The sequence below is a fragment of the Carassius carassius genome, chromosome 46, assembly GCF_963082965.1.
Source record: "Carassius carassius chromosome 46, fCarCar2.1, whole genome shotgun sequence".
NCBI classification, from domain to species: Eukaryota; Metazoa; Chordata; class Actinopteri; order Cypriniformes; family Cyprinidae; genus Carassius; species Carassius carassius.
The window spans coordinates 9019870-9039389 of record NC_081800.1 but is presented as its reverse complement, the minus strand read 5'-3'; the positions used below and the strand labels follow the sequence as shown (position 1 = coordinate 9039389).

The following is a 19520-nucleotide window of genomic DNA, read 5'->3' as shown; positions in this document are numbered from 1 at the left end:
TTTCAGTCCATCATCTCCATCCTGAAACTGGACCAAATTTGGTCTAAATGGAGCAGACCTCCAGCGTTCTCCACGTCCAGCATTCCTTGGTTCTGTTCTGATCTCTCCATGTCTCTGGTCTTCCTCATCCAGCTCATCAATCTCAATATGCTGTTGTTTACGTCCACGTCTGTGCACTTGTGGATGATTTGGCTGACTTTCATTCTCAGAGTCAGTATCTTCAGCTGCATCAGGCGGTGTGTACTCTTCACCGGAATCAACTCCTGATGGATCGGGTGGCAAAAAATCAGGATGCTCATCCATGAGGTCAACATCTTGTAAAATGACTTCATCCACAGCAGGATCATTATCTTCCCCATCTGAGAGGTCCTCCACCTCCGAGTTGTTTGCAATTCCCATGAGCAATTGATATAATCCTGCTATTCTGCTCTTGACAATGAAAGTTTCACTGTAATTACGTAAAAAAAATGTGAGATCCAGCTGGGGTTTGAGTAGGCCTATCTGCCAATATCCGATATTTACTTGAATGATTTACCAGGGTTCTAGCATGATTCACCTTGATAAACCATATTCTAGTATTTTTTACAATGATTTACCATGATTTACTCTGCTCACACACACACACACACATACACACACACTGACAAATGTTGTTTTTTTAAATGCTTTAGATCCATCTAAATATTCCCATGTTTAGCTAACCTCATGGTAGAAAAAATAACGTTTGTCCCAATGTCCTCAAACGAGTGCTTCACATTTACTGATGTCCTAGAGTGCTACTATTACTAAAATATGAATTTGAATCCCCATATGATGATAGAGACAGTATTGTACATAAATACATTTGCTTCATTCATATAATTTGAATAGATTTTTTACCTGGGTCATTTTTCTTTTGGGAACTGGGGTAGAAGTTTTTTTTTACAGATATTCCAACCATTTTGTTCTCACTGACAGTGGTGTAATGTTGTGATATCACCACAAGATGGTGTGGGCAGTGTCCCTAAATGTGGCCAACAGGTCTAAGATTTACAAAATTGATTAACAATGTAATGTCCTCATATGAGGTCGCAGGGTCTCAGGAGGTTAAAGGGTTAGTTCACCCAAAAATTTAAATTCATCCATCTTCTCCTCACCCTCGAAGCATCCTAGGTGTATGTGACTCTTCTTTCAGAATAATCCAATCTGGGTTATATTAAAAACTGTCCTTGCTCTTCCAAGCCTTTCAATGCAAACAGGTGTTTGTTGTCAACAGTTCAGTAGACGTGAAATAAAGTGTGCGCATTTGTGATGAAAATGTCCCTCACAGGCTCCGGGGGGTGAATAAAGGCCCATGTAGCGAATCCATGTATTTTTGTAAGATAATTAACCAGATTTCAAACCTAATAAACACTTTTTTCTAACATCTGCTGACTGTGGGAGGTGGAAGATGTGCAGGTGGAAGATGTGTTGCGTGCGCCTCTGGGAAATGGAGCAAAGGAAACAAAGTTTCCTTACTTTAGCAAAGAAAATCCAGTCTCCTCTTGGCTTATTTCGAAATCCTCCAACATTTTTCTTTACAAATCCTCGTTTTGTGCTACTAATTTGTGACCAGCGTTTTGTATTGTTCTCTCTCCGTGCTCGTCACTAACCAGGCAGCACTGACGTACTACGACATCTGCCTGCACTGCAATCTTTTGGTTCCCAAGTCAGCAAAAGTGAGAAAAAACTGTTTATTATGTTTGAAATCTGTGTATTTATCTTACAAAAACGCATGGATTCACTACGGGGGCTTTTATTCATCCCCCGGAACTGTGTGAGGGACGTTTTATTTCACGTCTTCTGAACTGTTGACAACAAACACACCGATTACCCGCATTGAAAGACTTGAAAGACCAAGGACAGTTTTTAATATAACTTTGATTGAATTATTCTGAAAGAAGAGAGTCACATACACCTGGGATGCTTTGAGGATGAGTAGATGGCGGCCGAACTTTCATTCTCTGGTAAACTAACCCTTTAAACTAACACTCATCTTTACTTGGTCTATTTTCTGCTGTTAGCTGGTAGACCATTTTGTACCGGCGATAAACCATTATTGTTATTTTTAAAAACTTGAAATAAATCCAAAATAAAATAAAAATATAAGATGAAAAACGTAAAAAAAAAAAAAAAATTCCTGTTGCTCAGTGGTAAAGCATGGTGTTAGCAACGCAAAAGGTTGTGGGTTCAATTCCCAGGGAACACACATACTGGTAAAATAATGTGTAACCGGAATGCACTGTAAGTTGCTTTAGATAAAAGTGTCTGCTAAATGTGTAAATGTAAAAAATAATAAAAACATTTGATTACTTAGAATTAGTGATTGATAATGTTGTTTTGTCATCTTAATAGAAATAGAAATATGTATAAAAAATCCTATTAAAACGACAAAGTACATACAATTACTAAAATAAAATGAAGCTAAATAGAAAAATGTGTAAAAAAAATTAAAATGGCATATACATAAAATCTAAAAATAGACAAAAGCATAATAGAATAACTAAAATCATTAAAATATAAAAGCGAATTCAAATTGATAACTTTATTATAGTAATTATTTATATTTTGAATTAGGTTTTTTTTTTCAGTTTTCACTTTAATTTTAGTATAATGTTATAGTATAATAGGGTAAGGTTAGTGTTAGATTAGAGTGGTAAAGTTGATTTTTAATGCATGGTAGCAGCTAATAACCAACTCAAACTAGCTAGAAACCAGTTATTATGTTCCAAAACACAGCTCAAACTAGAGGGTGGATAGGACATGTTACTGTATCAACATCCTTTGTTTGCCCTCTGATTTAAGAGTTAGTGAGCTGGGCTTGAGACCTACAACAATAACGAACTGTTCCAGTAACTAAAGGAACGGCAAGAGATGTTGATCAAATAATATGTCTTCACTGTGCAGGTTTGCTAAAATAGCGTTAAATTCAGTGGATATGTGCACAAAAAAAAAAAAAAAAAAAAAAATTATTATATATATATATATAAAATCAACAGATTTAAGGTCCAGTTTTGACATTGCAATTAAACACCAGGATGTCGAAAAAAACATGCATGGATGAATTGTTCACAAGAAGACCAGTAAGACCATTTTTTTCACTTCATGGCGACTTGAACACATTAAACACTGGATACTATACAACAAAAAAAAAGCTGGTTGTAGAAAATGTAGATCACATCAACGTGCCCAAGATGCTTTGAGATGGTAATGGGTTTCAGAAGGATTTTATTAGCCTTGTAAGCTTCTAGAATTTTAACAAAGGTCAGAATGAATGTGTAAACCTGGGCAAAATGTCCTTATGGGCGAGAATAAGCCAATGTGTACTACACAATGCCATACTGGGAGTATTTTCCAAATTTTCAGTAGACATCTTGGTAAACTGTAAATATACTGTATGAAATCTCACAAATAGATAAGCTGCTTCATATTCCAACAACTGCCGGTTTCTCTCTGTCCACACTTTCATTGCCATGAAGTTGAATAACAGAGTACTGTGAATCTCGATATAATTTTACAAGAAATATGCAAAGATTTAAAGTCTAAAAACAGAGCAACATAAAGAACAATATTCGAAATACTCTCTTATCATCTTGTGAACCACAAAACATGTCTACATGGTACACCGTATGGATTTCAAAGTTTGCCTTGTATAATACTGTATAATACTGTAAACTCACATCATCACAGTTTGTGTTTCCACCATGTAAACACATAAGAGTTTGTCATATGAAATAATAAGGGAACAAATCTCCCTGTACACGGTGGTCTAGCATGATCTTACTGTTGAGAACTCACTTTCTACAAACAGCCGGAGCAACAGATCATTGACTCAGAGCTGGCTGAGAAATTGAGGAATAAGCTCAGATACTGTACATTTAGCATAAACGAATCTACATTCTAAACACAAAGTCAAAACAGCCGTCTGCACGATTTAATGGCAATGAACAATAATGCAAACTTGGGAGCGCTGACTTCCGTGGTGCACAAACATGGATTATATCTGGTAGGAGCAGGGCACAGAATATACAGTGGGTCTCGGCCTGACAGTGACTCACGTGAACATCAACACATCAATCTACAAGGTGCTCCACGAGGGTTTTCAACAGGTACACTTCTGCCGATGTGTCAAGATGGACATTGTCTGAATGGATTGAAAAGATCCCTCTTCCATGTACAGTTACAAGTTGGGCTATAAGAGCTCCGGGCCTCGCTAAATGAGATTGCGGTGTCTGAATCGCTTCCCCTTTACATGGTCTCATTGTGCCCAGTAGAATGGTCTCTTCTGGGGGTGGAGGCACGGGACGACCCCTTGTCCGTGCTCTCTGAGCTGGAGCTCAGATGCTGCTGCTCAGAGCCAGCGCTGGAGGTGACAGTGGAGGAGGAGGTGGAGGAGGAGCGGGTCTTCTCCTTAAAGTCTGTGATGATGACAGTCACATTGCCCACTGTTATAGCGAGCTGCTGAGCCGAGCTCCTGTCCACGTTCTTCAGTTTAGGTCTGAAGAGTAACAAGGGAAAAAAGAAGGAATTTATAAACATTTAATCAACACACATAGAGCACATCAAATTTGGTACACTGAGACTCAAGGTTGGTTCTTGCATATACAGTTGAGTTTCTGTTATTTTTAGTTTCATATTTGATTTTCTTTATATATGTGCAATGATCAATGTTTATTGATTGTGCCTCTTTAGAAGACTTGCATTAAACCACCAAATTCATACAGACTAATGTTTTTATGCCGTTCCAACCATCATATTGTAATAGGCATTCAATGGAGGAAAAGAAATCTTTGAAGATGAACAAAAGTCTTTGAACAAAAGAGTTTGAGAAGTAATTAATAACAACATTTTCATTTTTGGGTGAACTAACCCTTTAAGCAAGTCAGCAACATTAAAAGGTGCGCCAAGTAACTTTTGCTTGTTTTGGCTACAGATTCAGTATTTGCTGTAACGACATCATTCTGAGACCATTTATTTGATATGTCCAAAAAGCACTGGCAACCATTCAGAAGTGTGATGCAGCAGCAAATAAAGAAGTCTCTTATGTACAATAAAGTACTTTTAATTTCATTGGATAAACTACTGTGTATCTTTAAATGTTTCATTCATCAAAAAATTCTGAATATGATAATCCAATTTTAGCTGTCTACATTGCAGCAAGCTAAAGAGCCCATGGATTATGCAGCTGCTCATCGGATTTCCTTTTAATGAGTCAAAGCAGTAACAGTATAAATTGAATATGAAGTCATTAGTAGAAATCATAACTATTTGAATGCAGGTAAAAGCCTGCCTTTAATGTAACAGACTTAGCAACAGATCTTTTTTTCTTTTTTAAACGTACTGTGATCCAGATGTAATGGATTATTGAAAAAATTAAAAAGTAAGTTTGGGGCTTGGTTCTATCCATTGGTTGTTGGCTGGATGGAGGAAAATCTGAACGCAGGCTTGCAATCCACTGTAGAGGGCCAGTTTAAATGACAGGAGAAGTCCGACATACACCAGCAGACAGAAGTCTCCCGTTTAAAAAAATATATATATATATATTCACAACAAGATCAATAAGATGCATTTAGAAAATATAGAGGATTTCTACTTCATGCCAACTGTCGAAGAGCATATCAGTTCTGAACTTACCGTGAAATTATAGATTTAGTATTCTTCGTGACAGACTTGCCAGCCTTTATGCTGTTACTTTCCCCAGCTGGACTTTTCTGAATCAGTTTGGGCCTGTAAACGTTGATTCAATATGCCATTAGTAACAGACCAATACCATACAATGTTCCCAACACTTTATGGACTTAATCAGGCATGTATGAATATATTTTTGGAGCTGGCCTGCAATTCTAACATTTACATTTATTAATTTAGTAGACGCTTTAACCCAAAGTGATTTACAAATGTGGAATTACAAAAATGGGTGCTTTTCTCATTGAAGATTAGCATATGAAATATCACCATACTTGAACAGGTTTTAATCAGCTCGGAATAGAAATGACAGCCGTCCACTTCTCAGTGACTTTGATTCCAGAAGTTTTTTTCTCTCTCTCCATTAATTATTCTCATGGGGAAATTAAAGGGGTTATTTTTTTTTTTTAAGAATTACAAGGCATGGGCAAAACAAATCAGCTACAAAGTGAATACCAGCATTACAAATGTTTGAAGCAAAAAACATAATCCCATGAAGCATTGCAAATGACAATCAGATTAAAAATGGAGAAACTATTGATTTGAATGGTGCTTATAGAAACAGAAACAATATATTTTATGTTTATAGCAAAATATGCATATGTATGCAAATATTTTAGTAGTTTGAGAGCACATCTGACACATGATTTGCATTGCTTCATGGGAGTGGGCGGACACTAAAGTGTTCTTTAGACAATATTTGCTCATTTTAATTCTTTGATTGGTGGAGATTTGTTTGTATAATCATGGGCAATGTTGTTTTTCCGCCAGAAATTCCACTGTTATACAAGATTTTAACAAGAAGTCGAAACAATGTGGGCTGATGGCTTCAACAAAAGCATATACCATCTATTAACAACCTCATAGCTCAATTATCTGATTATCTGATACTAAAAGCAAAAAGACCACTTGCAGAGCATGGCTGCGTAACAACACTCACTTCATCTTCTTAGCAGTGGGTTTTTTACTGGGTGTGAGGCTTTTAGGTCTCTCTTTGTGTTTCTCCATCATGGCTCTCTCTGTTTTTCCTTTTTTGAGTTCCTCTCTCTCTGCACCCATCCTCTCTGCCGGCTGCATCCCAGAGTCTGCTGTGAGCGGATGATCTTTATCCATGTGCTCTCTGTGCGGCTGAAGTTTGTCCAGCATTGCTCTGTCTGTGTGCTCTCTGTCTGTTCTGTTGTGCTGCTGCTGCAGCAGGTCTGGGGTCAGTCCTGCTCTCTCAGGCCTCCTGTCTGTATGGAGCGGCTGCGGTTTGTCTAGACCACGCTCCTGTCTCCGATCCTTGTGAGAATGTCCACGGTCCAGCTGACCTCCGTCCAGACCTAATCTCTCGGGATGGTCTGAGTCGGGGTGGAGACTGCTGAGTCTATCCGAGTCAGAGTTGTCCATGTCGAAGCGGTCGTCGTCAGGCAGGTCTCGGTCTGTCCTTTCCCTTCTTTCTTTCTTTACTGGGGGTGGGCCGGCGTACTGTTGAGCGACCTGCTGTGCCACGAGTTGAGAGTTTATCCTAGGTTTCCTGGAAAAGAAAACGTTACCAGAAAGTGCATTGCCAACACTGATACCAATATATAAAGAACAGAACGAGATGACAAAAAAAAAAAAAAAATGCCAGTATGTGAATATGCAGGAAAAGGGAGACATTTTCTGAAAATTTTTCACTGGTGTTTTAAAATATGCCTTTTAAAACCTTAAGTTCCATTCTGACCATTTTAAAACCTTACATGTCCCACCGATTTTCACCCTAATATATGTACAGTAAATTTTGGAAACATCTACTAATTCTTTATTAAAACCTGTTTCCCTATTAATAATATTAATAGTAAAATGAATATTATAAATCATTGAACCATGAGATAACACAAACAGATGTATACGAATTATAGAATTTTATTTTATTTTATTATTATTATTTATTGTTTATTGGAAAGAACTTTTAATTCAGCAAGGATGCATTAAAATTATGACGGTGAAATTATTTATAAATGTTACAAAATGCTGTTCTTTATAACTTTGATCATTAAAAACTTAGATTTTTTATTACGGTTTCCACAAAAATGTTCAACATTAATAATAAAAAAATATATATTTACAAATCAGCATATTAGAATGATTTCTAAATGATCGTGTGACACAAATTCAGCTTTGCATCACAGAAATAAATGTTAAATATATTTATATAAAAAGTTTTAATTAAATTGTAATAATTTCTCACAATATAGCAGTTTATGCTGCATTTTTGATCGAATAAATGCAAACAACGCAAATAAATATATTTAGTAAACAAGAAACTGCTTTCTAATATGTATGCATGTATGCATGCATGTATATATATATCACACCAATCTAAATTTTTACCTGTAGTGATTTCTTTTTAAATATTTGAAAATGTTTATTTTCCATTTAATAAAGGCAAGTGAGAACAACTACTTCTGAAGGTTTAAAAAAAAAGAGCCATGTTTATTGATCAATGCAGATACTTTTAAAATGGCAATTACTCGCCTGAAACATTGGTCTATCAATAATCCCAACACGTGTTAAGGTCATGTCTCTGTATTCTCAATGATTGTTCATACTAACATAGAAAGCATCGAGAGATTCACTCTGAGCAACCAAGTTATGCATTAATGATATGAGTGAGGGGAGTATTCTGGGTCTGAAACACAACCTCTCTAAGTAAATTTCAGTTAAGGGAGAATCACAGTAGATTAATAACCTGCTGACAGTTCATGTCTTTGATTGGCAGCTCTCTGTGATGTTCTAATTATCCAGATTTAACATCATACGGACAGCACATATTCACCATCCCCTAATCTTATTAAAGAACAGAATTGTGTTAATTTTGCTTAATAAATACTAATTAACATTCTCTTTCCTGCAACATCATAAACCCCAATTACTAACATGGACTGGAAACACTGCATTTATTTTATGTTTTTTCACTAATTAACTGTGATTATGGAGTATAACCACAGTTTTGAGTTATATGCAAAAATCCTATTTGACAAGTGAAAAACTACTTTGACAGTTTTTTTTTGCTTTATTATAAGTGTGTGGTCCACTTCACAGCACTAGAACGGCTTAAAAGCGAGAGCGAGAGAGAAAGGGTTTCTGTGCAAGTTTGTTTGTTTGTGTGGTACCCCGCTGTTTCCCTCAGCTGTTGTTACTCTGGTGTGTAAGAGTGGCCAGACACAGACGACACTCACTCAAGTCAGCAGAAGCACACCTCAGAACGGCGTAATAAACCCGGCCTCATCAAACAACCTCTCTATGAGAGAGCAGGGACTGATCCTGTTGCTTCAACAAAGCCAGAAAATCAACATTCAAGCATGCAATTTACGCTGAGAGGAGATGCCTGCATTCTTCACGCCGCACACAATACATGAAAAGACGGTCACTCTGGCAGAGACATGAACACCTGCGATAAAGCCAGTGAGCACTCGCCACATTCAACCCACTAGAATATTCAGCCGAAAACAGGTAATGGACCGAAGCTTCAAAAGGATTTTGGGTTTCTTTCATGATCTGTCAGTTTTAAGAGCAAACCGTTTGAAAATATGAAATAATTTGCATATACACTGGGGTCCAAACAACTGAGATTTCTTTTTTTTTATGCAACATTTTGCACTCTCATTAAAATGAGTTTAATTTTGTACAGAGTTCATACGCTCAGTGCCACAAATTCGCTTATTTAATTAGTGACCTGCTGCATTTCATAATCCACTACTGAGAAATCTTAAACAGCTAAAATAATTATACACTACCATCTGTGCTTTGCTTTTGCAAAACCATTACGCACATACTGAATAAAAAACAACAACATTATTTTTCACCACTGGCCTATATATATCGGATCTTTAATTTGACAGACCGACCCCTTTCCTTATCTAATCCACTTAAATATCATTTGAGAGACCATTGCTGCATGCCATAGGCACCAATAATGCCCTCAATTCTAGAACACATCATCAATAGGATAGCATCAGTGCATTATGACTCATTTCCACCAAGTGACCACAGCAATTCATCAAGCTGCAAAAAAAAAAAAAGCCATGGCCATGGCACTAGCAAATCTGACATGTTTAAAGCCTTCATATTTCCTATAGGATCACATAACGGGGCTCTGCGCACAGACCAGGATACTTCCACAGCAGCCGGATCCTGCCGCCTGTCCTAGTGTGACATTGAGATTCTGCAGGAATCACATGATGTCAGTATGGATGAAGACACAATCCACAATCAATGAGACAAAATATCAGTGCTGGTGACATCTTCATTGCATGCATGTGCCATGTGTTACTGATGGTTATGAATGCATGACTCTCTCTTTTAAGCTGCAGTGTCACTTTACCTTGTAGATGTACCTTTCCGCACATCACATATACTGCATTTGAATGCCTCTGCACTGTTTTTGAAGGTGCAGACGCTACAGTCCCAAAATCCGTTGTCTGCAGAGGGCTTGGCTTGTCTTTTTGGCCTGCAAGATTTAAAGGGAGAATTGGTTAGGGTATTTAAATAGCATGCTGCACCCTAATTAGTGCAAGTGTCATCATGTGCACTAATTCTACGTGCTGTATACAGACGCCCGTACTGCACAACCACACTAATACACATGCAATCTGACGATTTTGCAATGCCTTAAGGGCAAAACGGGCTTTAGTTGTTGAAGAAAGACGAAGGAAAAAGAAAAGAAGAGGCGTTTCCTAAATTCCCTTTGTCTAAAGCTGGATACCGGGAGTCAGGCAAGGCTCCGTATCCGCCATGGCTGCGCTTTTTATCGTTAAATTCGACCAGGAAAAATAAGTAGACTTCAACCGCATCACGCGGCTATTCGCCAGTGCACACAAACGCGCAAGATGCTTAATGAATATACAAAGCGAATGAGATGTTTCTATACCTGGATGGGCTTTTCTTGTCGCCCATAATGGGAGAAACACCGTCTTCCAGAGGAGGGGGCTTCTGTAATGTACAGTGTGAGCTCCAGACAGAGCCGCTGCTGCTGTTATCGCACACTTGCACTCGCTGACCGCTGCAGCGCGAGGCGTCGCTCCGTCACGTGCCCTCGTCCTCAGCCAATCACAACTCGAGCACGTTTAAAGTCTAAATGTTTTATACAGAAGTGTGCTATTTTGAAACCGCGATTGATCATTGCAGGGGGCATAGCTGTATTACTGTAACCTATGAAGAAAAATAGCAATAAATAAATGCATAAAAAAGATGGCATGCTTCAAAGGATTTTATAAACAAAGCCACTTCAACTATTAGCTAGCCAAGAGGTAATCAAACTCACTTTTGACCATTAGACCATTTTCCCTTTTATAACTGATTTTAAGTAGTTATGACCAGATTATATATATATATATATATATATATATATATATATATATATATATATATATATATATATATATATATATATATATATATATATATATATATATATATATATATATATATATATATATATATATATATATATATATGTGTGTGTGTTCAGTACATACCAAAAGTTTGGACACACCTTCTCATTCAAAGAGTTTACTTTATTTTCATGACTATGAAAATTGTAGAGTCACACTGAAGGCATCAAGGGCTATTTGACCAAGAAGGAGAGTGATGGGGTGCTGCGCCAGATGACCTGGCCTCCACAGTCACCGGACCTGAACCCAATCGAGATGGTTTAGGGGTGAGCTGGACTGCAGACTGAAGGCAAAAGGGCCAACAAGTGCTAAGCATCTCTCGGGGAACTCCTTCAAGACTGTTGGAAGACCATTTCAGGTGACTACCTCTTGAAGCTCATCAAGAGAATGCCAAGAGTGTGCAAAGCAGTAATCAAAGCAAAAGGTGGCTACTTTGAAGAACCTAGAATATGACATATTTTCAGTTGTTTCTCACTTTTTTGTTATGTATATAATTCCATATATAATTCCACATGTGTTAATTCATAGTTTTGATGCCTTCAGTGTGAATCTACAATTTTCATAGTCATGAAAATAAAGAAAACTCTTTGAATGAGAAGGTGTGTCCAAACTTTTGGTCTGTACTATATATATATATATAATTATATACATATAATTATAATATCATAAAATATATATATATAAGCTCTATTTTTGGAATCAAAAGGGAACAAATTAAAGAAAGACTTTGAATTAAGGTTAGCAATAATTGAGAGGAGAAACCACTATTGTTTTAATAATAAAACTTTATTCGTCGTGCATACACTGCCTCCCTCTGGATAGCTTTTCATTTACAGTGCCTTGCAAATATATTCAGACATATTTCAGCATACCGGTATTTCATTTTCCTGAATTACATATATGTTCATGTTTGTTCGTTTTCCAATATTTAAGCTCTGAGTTATAAAATCCATTTGTTATTATTCTGTTATTCTTTAGTCATATTTTTCATCACGTGGTATTGATAAGTGCTATTTTAATGGAACCTCATAAGCAAGACATAAAAAATCAAAATCAACCAGAACTGTTTTATTATGCGTTTTCTGGACTCACTCAATATACATAATTGCTACTTGTTGGTTTACCTTCAAAGTCTTTTTTTTGTAGTAAACTGAAGTAGTTTTTTTTAGTAGACAGAAGTAGACAGAAGCACAAGTATTACATATTAATGTATAAATAAACAAACACGATTATTATTATGTATTATTATACACGAGGACCCAGCGCTTGACGCATGCGCAGCAGCAGCAGCAGCACAGATAGGCAGTGACGTCACCGGCGCCATATTAAAGATCTGCTGCTGTTTTGTCTGTGTCGCTGTTGCCATCTTTCTGTTTCCAGCTGGACTCAGAGAGTAGCAAACATACCTCCATAATGGAAATCGACACGCTTCTGGGAGCATTTAGAGGTACCGCAAGCACCACCTGACCAATAATGGTTAACATAAAAGGTTTGGTTAATTCGTTAGCTTGTAAGCTAAGCTAGGAGATCAAACTAGCCGCCGATGCTAGCCGCTGATCTCGCGGGGGAAACCGTTAAATATCACGAGTAATCGATATCGGTCGGTTCTCCACAGTACATAGAAAATGTGTTTGAGTTGATTTTGTTGATGTCCCCGGTCGGAAGTTGATAAAGTGCCCTGCAACCCAGGAACAGACAGAAAGCCGGTTAGCTCTGAGCTACGAGAGCTCTCAATACACTGGCTCTGTCGCTTATTTACTTTCAGAAACTTCTCACTTGCATGAACTTCGCTGCTTAGTCAGCGAAAAAGTTTCTCGGGCGCTTATTTGTGCTAGTTAAATTTGAATGCGAGTGGATTACGTTATTAAAGAGGAGCCAGAGTTACTGAGTGAATCCTTAAAACTGTCATATATCATTGATGCTGAATTTGTTTATAAACTCAAGGTATGAGATTGTATACAAAGCTTTTTAATTATAAATAATTCAGTTTTCCTTCATGACCTTATTTTGAACACTGCAGCAGAAATGTCGATTTCAAAGTGCTGCATATTAATTCGCCATACAAAATTGCATGAAGACACATTAAAAGCAGTTACAAGAAAATTAGTTGTCATTAGTCTTACAGAATGTGCGATATAATAAAAGGAGATTTCCACAAGAAGCCGCCTTTATTTTCTTTATTGTTCATTGTAGATTTCGAGAAGAAAGGAGAAAAGGAAACCTGCCCGATTTTGGATCAGTTTCTATTGCATGTTGCAAAAACAGGAGAGACCATGTAAGTTCAGCACTCGCAGACAAATTCTACAACAGATGCTGTTGTTGAGGGAATATTGCTTTTGTAGGCAAGTACTTTGAAGGACACTAGTCTGGTTTAATCCTCGGGATAAAAAGGTAATTGTGACTTTTCATCACATAATTGACTGTATTTCTCATAATCCTGAGTGTTTCTCACGGTTTTTTCTTTGAGTTTATATCTTGTGATTCTGACCTTTTAACCTCTCGCAATTCTGTTTTTTTCTCTCTTTTTCTCAGAATTGTACATTTATATTGAAAGGACATGCATGGATCATAAAATATATTCTGTGAACAAAATGTTCATGACTATAAATCTGTGAATTTGACATTTAGTTCATAAATATGGAAATTAAATAATGTATACAAAAATTTAGTGATCTAGATCGACCCTTTTATCCCCAACACAATCGTGCTGATTGAGAATTCAGAGAAAAAAAACCTCCGAACGCAAAGTCAGAATTGTGTGATTAAACAGTCATGAGTACCTTTTTTTGCCCTGAGGCAGAAATTGGTTTCTATAAGGCTTCTTGAAACCTCTGAACAAACTAGATTCGTTTACCCAGAGTGGATGGTGTTCATTGCAGTGTACATGTCTTTAAGGTCACCATTAATCAATCGCAAATTCTTATTTTTCACAGAACATTTGCAGTGGTAATTATAAATGGTTTATCAATGCACATCAATATCTTTTTTTTTTCACGCACCCTTTAAATCTTACTTAAAAACATTACCCTTCTCAAAGATATCTTTTCTCTGATATAATAATCCCTCCCCTTCAGCAAATTTTCACTCACATGAGATCGCAGCACTTAGCAAACGATGGATACAATCCTGTTGAACAAATTCCTTATTTTCTCTCATTCATGAAGCCTTTGAACCTTGGATATACGACACTAGTGAAGAAAAGACGATCGCAATTTTAAAAGCAATTTTACCTATTTGGAGTGTGTTTGTGTAAACTATTACAGCATTACTGTACTGTATTTCCATGATAGAATTGCCTTTTTCATCAGAACTGTCTTCATTTTAAATCATTCTTTTCCACATCATCAGGATTCAGTGGTCTCAGTTTAAAGGCTACTTCCTCTTTAAGCTGGAGAAAGTGATGGATGATTTTAAAGCCTCCTGTCCAGAGCAGCGGGGACCTGCCAATCCAAACGTCGAGTACATTCCTTTTGAGGAGATGAAGCAGAGGATTCTCAAAATCGTCAGTGGATACAACGGGTAAGGCTCAACAAACATATTACACCGTGCCTCTGTGAACATATTTGAATAATTTTCTTTTTTTTTTCAGGATTCCTTTCACTATTCAGCGTCTTTGTGAGCTTCTTACTGAGCCAAAAAGAAACTACACAGGAACAGACAAGTTTCTCAGGGGTGTGGAGAAGGTGCGTTGCTTAAGGAAATAAGCAATTCTTTGGGAATGGTTTTATTTGTGCCGTGTTTTAAAGCAGCTCCTGTCTCTGCTCAGTTCAAATGAAATATTTTTCATTTTTAGAATGTGATGGTGGTCAGCTGTGTGTGTTCTACCTCAGAGTGAGTTAAACTCTCTTTCTGCTCTATTTTACCGTTTTGTGTTTGGGCAGCTTTCAATACCAGTTTTTATTGATGCTTATAATGTGTTCAAAGCCCGTTCGGATGTTCTTAATACTTTAATTCATCTTTTACTTTTAAAGGAAAAAAGGGTCTGGTTGTGTGAACAGAATTAATGGTGTCATGTTCCCTGGCAACACTTCAGCGTTTCCAGATAGGTAAGTTTATCACTTTAATCTGCGTTGTAGAAACTTTAATAATAGCCTCATGGGTCACTAAACGGATTGAATCGATTCAGCTTGAAATGTTCATGCTCACTGTAAAGAGAAACTAGTTGGACCTAATTTAATGTCCGTTGGCTTGATGTCTGTGATAGAAATGTGAATGGTCCAGGAACACCCAGGCCACTGAACAGACCAAAACTCTCCCTGTCCAGCAGTGTAGCTACCAACGGCCTTCCTGACAGCACAGAAAACAAAGAACAAGCATCAGAGCAATCAGACAGAACAGTCAAGTAAGTCTGAAATGCCAGGATGTGACACTCTTGTTCAAACCATGTAGCCCTGCTGTTGATGAAAGCACTTCTTTTTTGTTTGTATTCGCTACTGAAGCATTCTTGGAAGAACTGGTCTTCACCGCTGTTATTTTACATATCTATATTCTTAAAATTGTCACTCTTGTTTTTGCATAAATTGCAGAAAATGTCATGCAATAAATTCAGCTTACAAGTGATTTTCCTTTTTATTTTTTACACATTTCATAATTTCTCATTTCATTTAAAACTCCTCATTGACACCATTGTCTTCTTGGTAAATAAATATTCTAGCTTTTGGGGGGAAGAAAAACAATTTCACTTTATTTCACTATTTAAATTATTGTAGTATAAAGGGGTACTATAATGCTCTTTTACAAAGTCTTGATTTTGATTTGGGGGTGTACTAGAACAGGCTCTCATACTAGGTTGTAATAACACTCGTTGCCTCCTCCAATGCAGTTCAACCAGGTCTGGGTCACACAGTGTCTGCTACTTGGCTCCGTCTTATATAATTGGCATGGTTTATGTCCTCGAGGGTTAGTTCAATTGCCTGCATGGCCTCCGTGATGCTCAGTAATCGTATTGGCTGATAGTTTACACAAGGGCTGGGTGAAATGGCAAAAAAAGTTTTTAGCATCGGTCCGAATCGGCACTAAGCTGAGTGTTCCTCCAGGTCTTGAAAGCCAGCTTTTTCTCTCAAATTGCCCATTGCACTTCTTCATTCCTCAACTATTTGCTTGTCAATAATTTTCCAACCTGGTTTGGTCTCTCATGATTGTTTCTGCTGCACAGTGAATATTTTAACAATACATGGATGAGTTTAAAACGTACATGGTATAAAGGCCCATAAAATCAAATTATGATTTCATGGTCTGTGGAAGTGTGTATTTGGAGTCTAATAAGTGTTTTGTCTTTTTCTTTAAGTGAGACTTCAGATTCAGAAGCAGAAGGTTCACATATTGGTCCAGTGAAGAGTAAACATCGTGAAGAAGATGATGCTACTAACACTGAAATGCACGAAGCAAAGAGACTTAAGTTTGAAAAAGAGGAAGAGGATGACAGTGAGGATGGAAGGGAGAAAGAGCTGGATGAAAAGCAGTCACCCTGCACATCGGTGGCAGAGAGCTCTTCAGATGTACTGCAGTCCTCATCAGACATCACTGCGGAGGCAAAGGATAATAAACCTGACGAATTCGTCACTGAAGACCAAGGTACGTTCTTTTATGGTGCACCGACTACCAGCGGAACTATGTTGATAGGCATACACATAAAGAGATTTTGCTTCTAACATCCTGCATGGACAAAATGAATATCAGGTTTATCCTAATTGAAGCATCTTGACCTTGCCCATTCATTAAAAGTGATTTTGTCTATCATCAGAGTGGCTTCATCTGTTGTCTGGGACTGTCAGCTGCTTGTTTAAGACTTTTCTCACCTTTGGTTTGCTTGTTTGGTCCAAACCGGAGTCTCATTCCCACCCAAAGGTGTTTTTAATATTGTATTATGTGGCTCAGATTGTGGTATCAACATGAGTTCCACCACAAACACTGCACATCTGCAGCTGTTTACCATTGTAGCTAGGTAACCATTCAGGGGAACGTGCCAAAAATGGAAAGTGCTGTTTTGTTCACTCTTTTTTTTTTTTTTTTTCTTCCCTAATTTGTGTTTTTGTTCCTTTGCTGGCAAAACTAAATCCTAACATGCACGGCAAAGGCAATTTCTGCAGACATAAGCAGCAATGATAAATGCATTCTACTTTAATAGGCTTCCACATAATAAACCAGATTACTTTCTTGCCATTTGCTAACCGTCCTGGAGTTCACATAAACCCTAGCCCACAATCCTATTTTGAACGTTTGGCTCTTAAAAAGCCTCATTCAGGAAATGTACTTGTCCCCCTCTGCCAGTCAGGTCTGGTTTTTAAAGTGGAGATTTAGCATGTCTTGATAAAGTGTGTATCGCAGGATTTTAGAGCTTTTCTTAATGTCTAGTCTGTTTACTCAGGTAAAATTCCACTATCTGATAGCTGATGAAGCCAACTGGATGAGCACTGAATGTTTTTAAGAAATAAAGAGATGCTCTCTAATAATGGTCAGAAGTTTGGACACACCTACCCATTTTGGGTTCTTAATATTTTGAACATTTTAGAATCATAGTTACGTGATAAAAAACAAAAAAACACTTATTTTAGTTCAATTTAGTCTTTTGTAGAATTTTGGTTACATTTGGTTATTCAGTGTGTCCAAGTTATTAATATTATTACATATCTCTGTGCAAGGAATGTGGGTGACTGTAAATCATCATTGACCATATTTTTTGGGTTCAGTCAATGTAAAATAAGTCACTAATGTTAATTTTTCTTGTTTTATTTCAACCCTCTTGGTCATGTGGGTAACTGCTGTGTTAAATTTCTTTGCATATCTGCAGCTGTTGAGCATCTCTTTGCATACATTTACATTTTCTGCTCCTCTCTGCAGAACCTTCTAGTACACAGTCAGAGGTCGTGGAAAACAGGGCTGAGAAATCGGCTTCGGACGATTCACCCGACCCTTCCCACAATCAGGTGACTGGCAGTGAATCAGATCTATCAGAGCAGCGGACGGAGAGGGAAGAGAGCGCCGAGGCTCAGGAAACAGACGAGAGAAATGACCCAGTCAGCAGTAGCAGCAATAACAGCAGTGACGAGGAAGTGTCCAGTGCAGAGACTCCATCTGCAAGTCCCAGCAGTTCCACAGAGCTTACGGCAGAGGGCAGTACCACTGCAGAAATCAGTTCGGACAGCTCAGAGACTGCAGATGACACCATGGAGCAAGACTGAAGTTCAGCTGCACATTATTGATTTTTACACTCTACTGTACAAACCCCCAAAAATCACTTATCTACTGTACAAACCCCCAAAAATCACTTATCCTGCTAATTTAGCAGATCCTTTATAGACCAGGAGAGGAGGGCATTCTGGTGATATCCCCAAAGACCTCTCATGACCCATCTATTCCTTATGACCCTTCTTAAGGCATCTTCTCCTGATATGGGCTCTTCTCCTAAGAACAACTAAAACAACTGGAAGTTCATCTTTCTTGTGGTTTAGCAGAGCGTTTGCTATTGAGTAACTCGAAAGCTTTGTGTCTTTGGCGGTTTTCTGTAATCCTGTTGTTGTAATCATGGGCGTTCATGAACACGTTCTAAAGCTATCGGGTACAACACCTTTCATTTCACATCAATCTCTCTCCTGCTGTAGTAAGAGTGAATACGTGGCAAATCTTTGGTTTTTGTGAATGTGTGCATATGTTTGTTGGGGTGAGGGGTGTGTGTTCAATTTCTTTAGATTTCAGTATTCCCGTTGGCCGGCAGACCAGTGTCTAAACATTCCAGGAGAACACCCCTTTTCCCTCATATTGCCTTCTGCATTCATCTGCTGGCTTGTGGCACAAAGTGCTCAATATCAGCATTCGACCGATTTCCTTTCTTTGCTATTGTTTCTTTTATTCTTAGGTCCTTTTGATTTTAACTGCCTTCCCAGCAAAGCACTGACATGTATTAAACCACTGATGCTGATAAATAGAATCTAAAATGGACTAATGTGATTTTCCATGCACTAGATACTCGAGTGCTGTTGCTTGCAATGTGTAACTTAATATAGTGAGCCTGTCTTTTCAACTGACATAATATGCTTAACCACTGTTTGAGTCATCCTTATTTGTTATAAGATTTTCATTTTGTTTTATCAAACAATGGCAAGCTGTTGTATAAAGGTTAAAATGAGCAAACACTCTCAACACCGACATCTCTTAAACTGTACTTTTCATGCTTCCTACAGACAGGAATACAGGCTGTTCTACCCATACCTATTTCCACAGCTCCTTTTTGATATGTAAAAATTTTTAAATTAGATTTTGTAGATTATAAGTGTTCACTGCTTTTGTGAAAAGTGAAATTGTATGATCTCAATGTGAACTGAATGCTTGGGCTTTCAACAGTATTCCTGAAGAGCAATAAATGTTCACAATAAAAGCAGTGATATGCTTAATCTGTGAAAC

General features: G+C 37.6%; 3 protein-coding genes across 3 annotated transcripts in view; 1 reads left to right on the top strand and 2 right to left on the bottom strand.

The window, feature by feature from the left end:
- LOC132129104 (E3 ubiquitin-protein ligase PDZRN3-B-like) overlaps positions 1-19520 on the bottom strand; it is a 70965-nt gene that overhangs the window by 5498 nt on the left and 45947 nt on the right. The window lies entirely within an intron of this gene.
- Positions 3230-10761, bottom strand: LOC132129245 (RING1 and YY1-binding protein A). The gene is made up of 5 exons (XM_059540758.1): positions 10598-10761; positions 10052-10177; positions 6644-7219; positions 5653-5745; positions 3230-4516 (listed from the first exon to the last, which is right to left on the bottom strand). Exons 1-5 carry the CDS (start codon positions 10621-10623, stop codon positions 4267-4269), a joined length of 1071 nt encoding a protein of 356 aa, XP_059396741.1. The 5' UTR covers positions 10624-10761; the 3' UTR covers positions 3230-4266.
- Positions 12407-19510, top strand: LOC132129101 (serine/threonine-protein phosphatase 4 regulatory subunit 2-A-like). The gene is made up of 10 exons (XM_059540557.1): positions 12407-12567; positions 13314-13395; positions 14469-14639; positions 14710-14803; positions 14914-14951; positions 15092-15166; positions 15325-15462; positions 16408-16694; positions 17961-18363; positions 18394-19510. Exons 1-9 carry the CDS (start codon positions 12534-12536, stop codon positions 18299-18301), a joined length of 1260 nt encoding a protein of 419 aa, XP_059396540.1. The 5' UTR covers positions 12407-12533; the 3' UTR covers positions 18302-18363; positions 18394-19510.

Bases quoted from the DNA above. Each gene is read 5' to 3' on its own strand.
- LOC132129245 (XM_059540758.1), bottom strand. From the start codon at position 10,623: ATGGGCGACAAGAAAAGCCCATCCAG. The intron at 10,178-10,597 runs GTATAGAAACAT...TAAATCTTGCAG, and splicing joins GACAAGAAAAGCCCATCCAG to GCCAAAAAGACAAGCCAAGC. The intron at 5,746-6,643 runs GTGAGTGTTGTT...CAACGTTTACAG, and splicing joins CCCACTGCTAAGAAGATGAA to GCCCAAACTGATTCAGAAAA.
- LOC132129101 (XM_059540557.1), top strand. From the start codon at position 12,534: ATGGAAATCGACACGCTTCTGGGAGCATTTAGAG. The intron at 13,396-14,468 runs GTAAGTTCAGCA...CCACATCATCAG, and splicing joins GCAAAAACAGGAGAGACCAT to GATTCAGTGGTCTCAGTTTA. The intron at 16,695-17,960 runs GTACGTTCTTTT...TCCTCTCTGCAG, and splicing joins ATTCGTCACTGAAGACCAAG to AACCTTCTAGTACACAGTCA.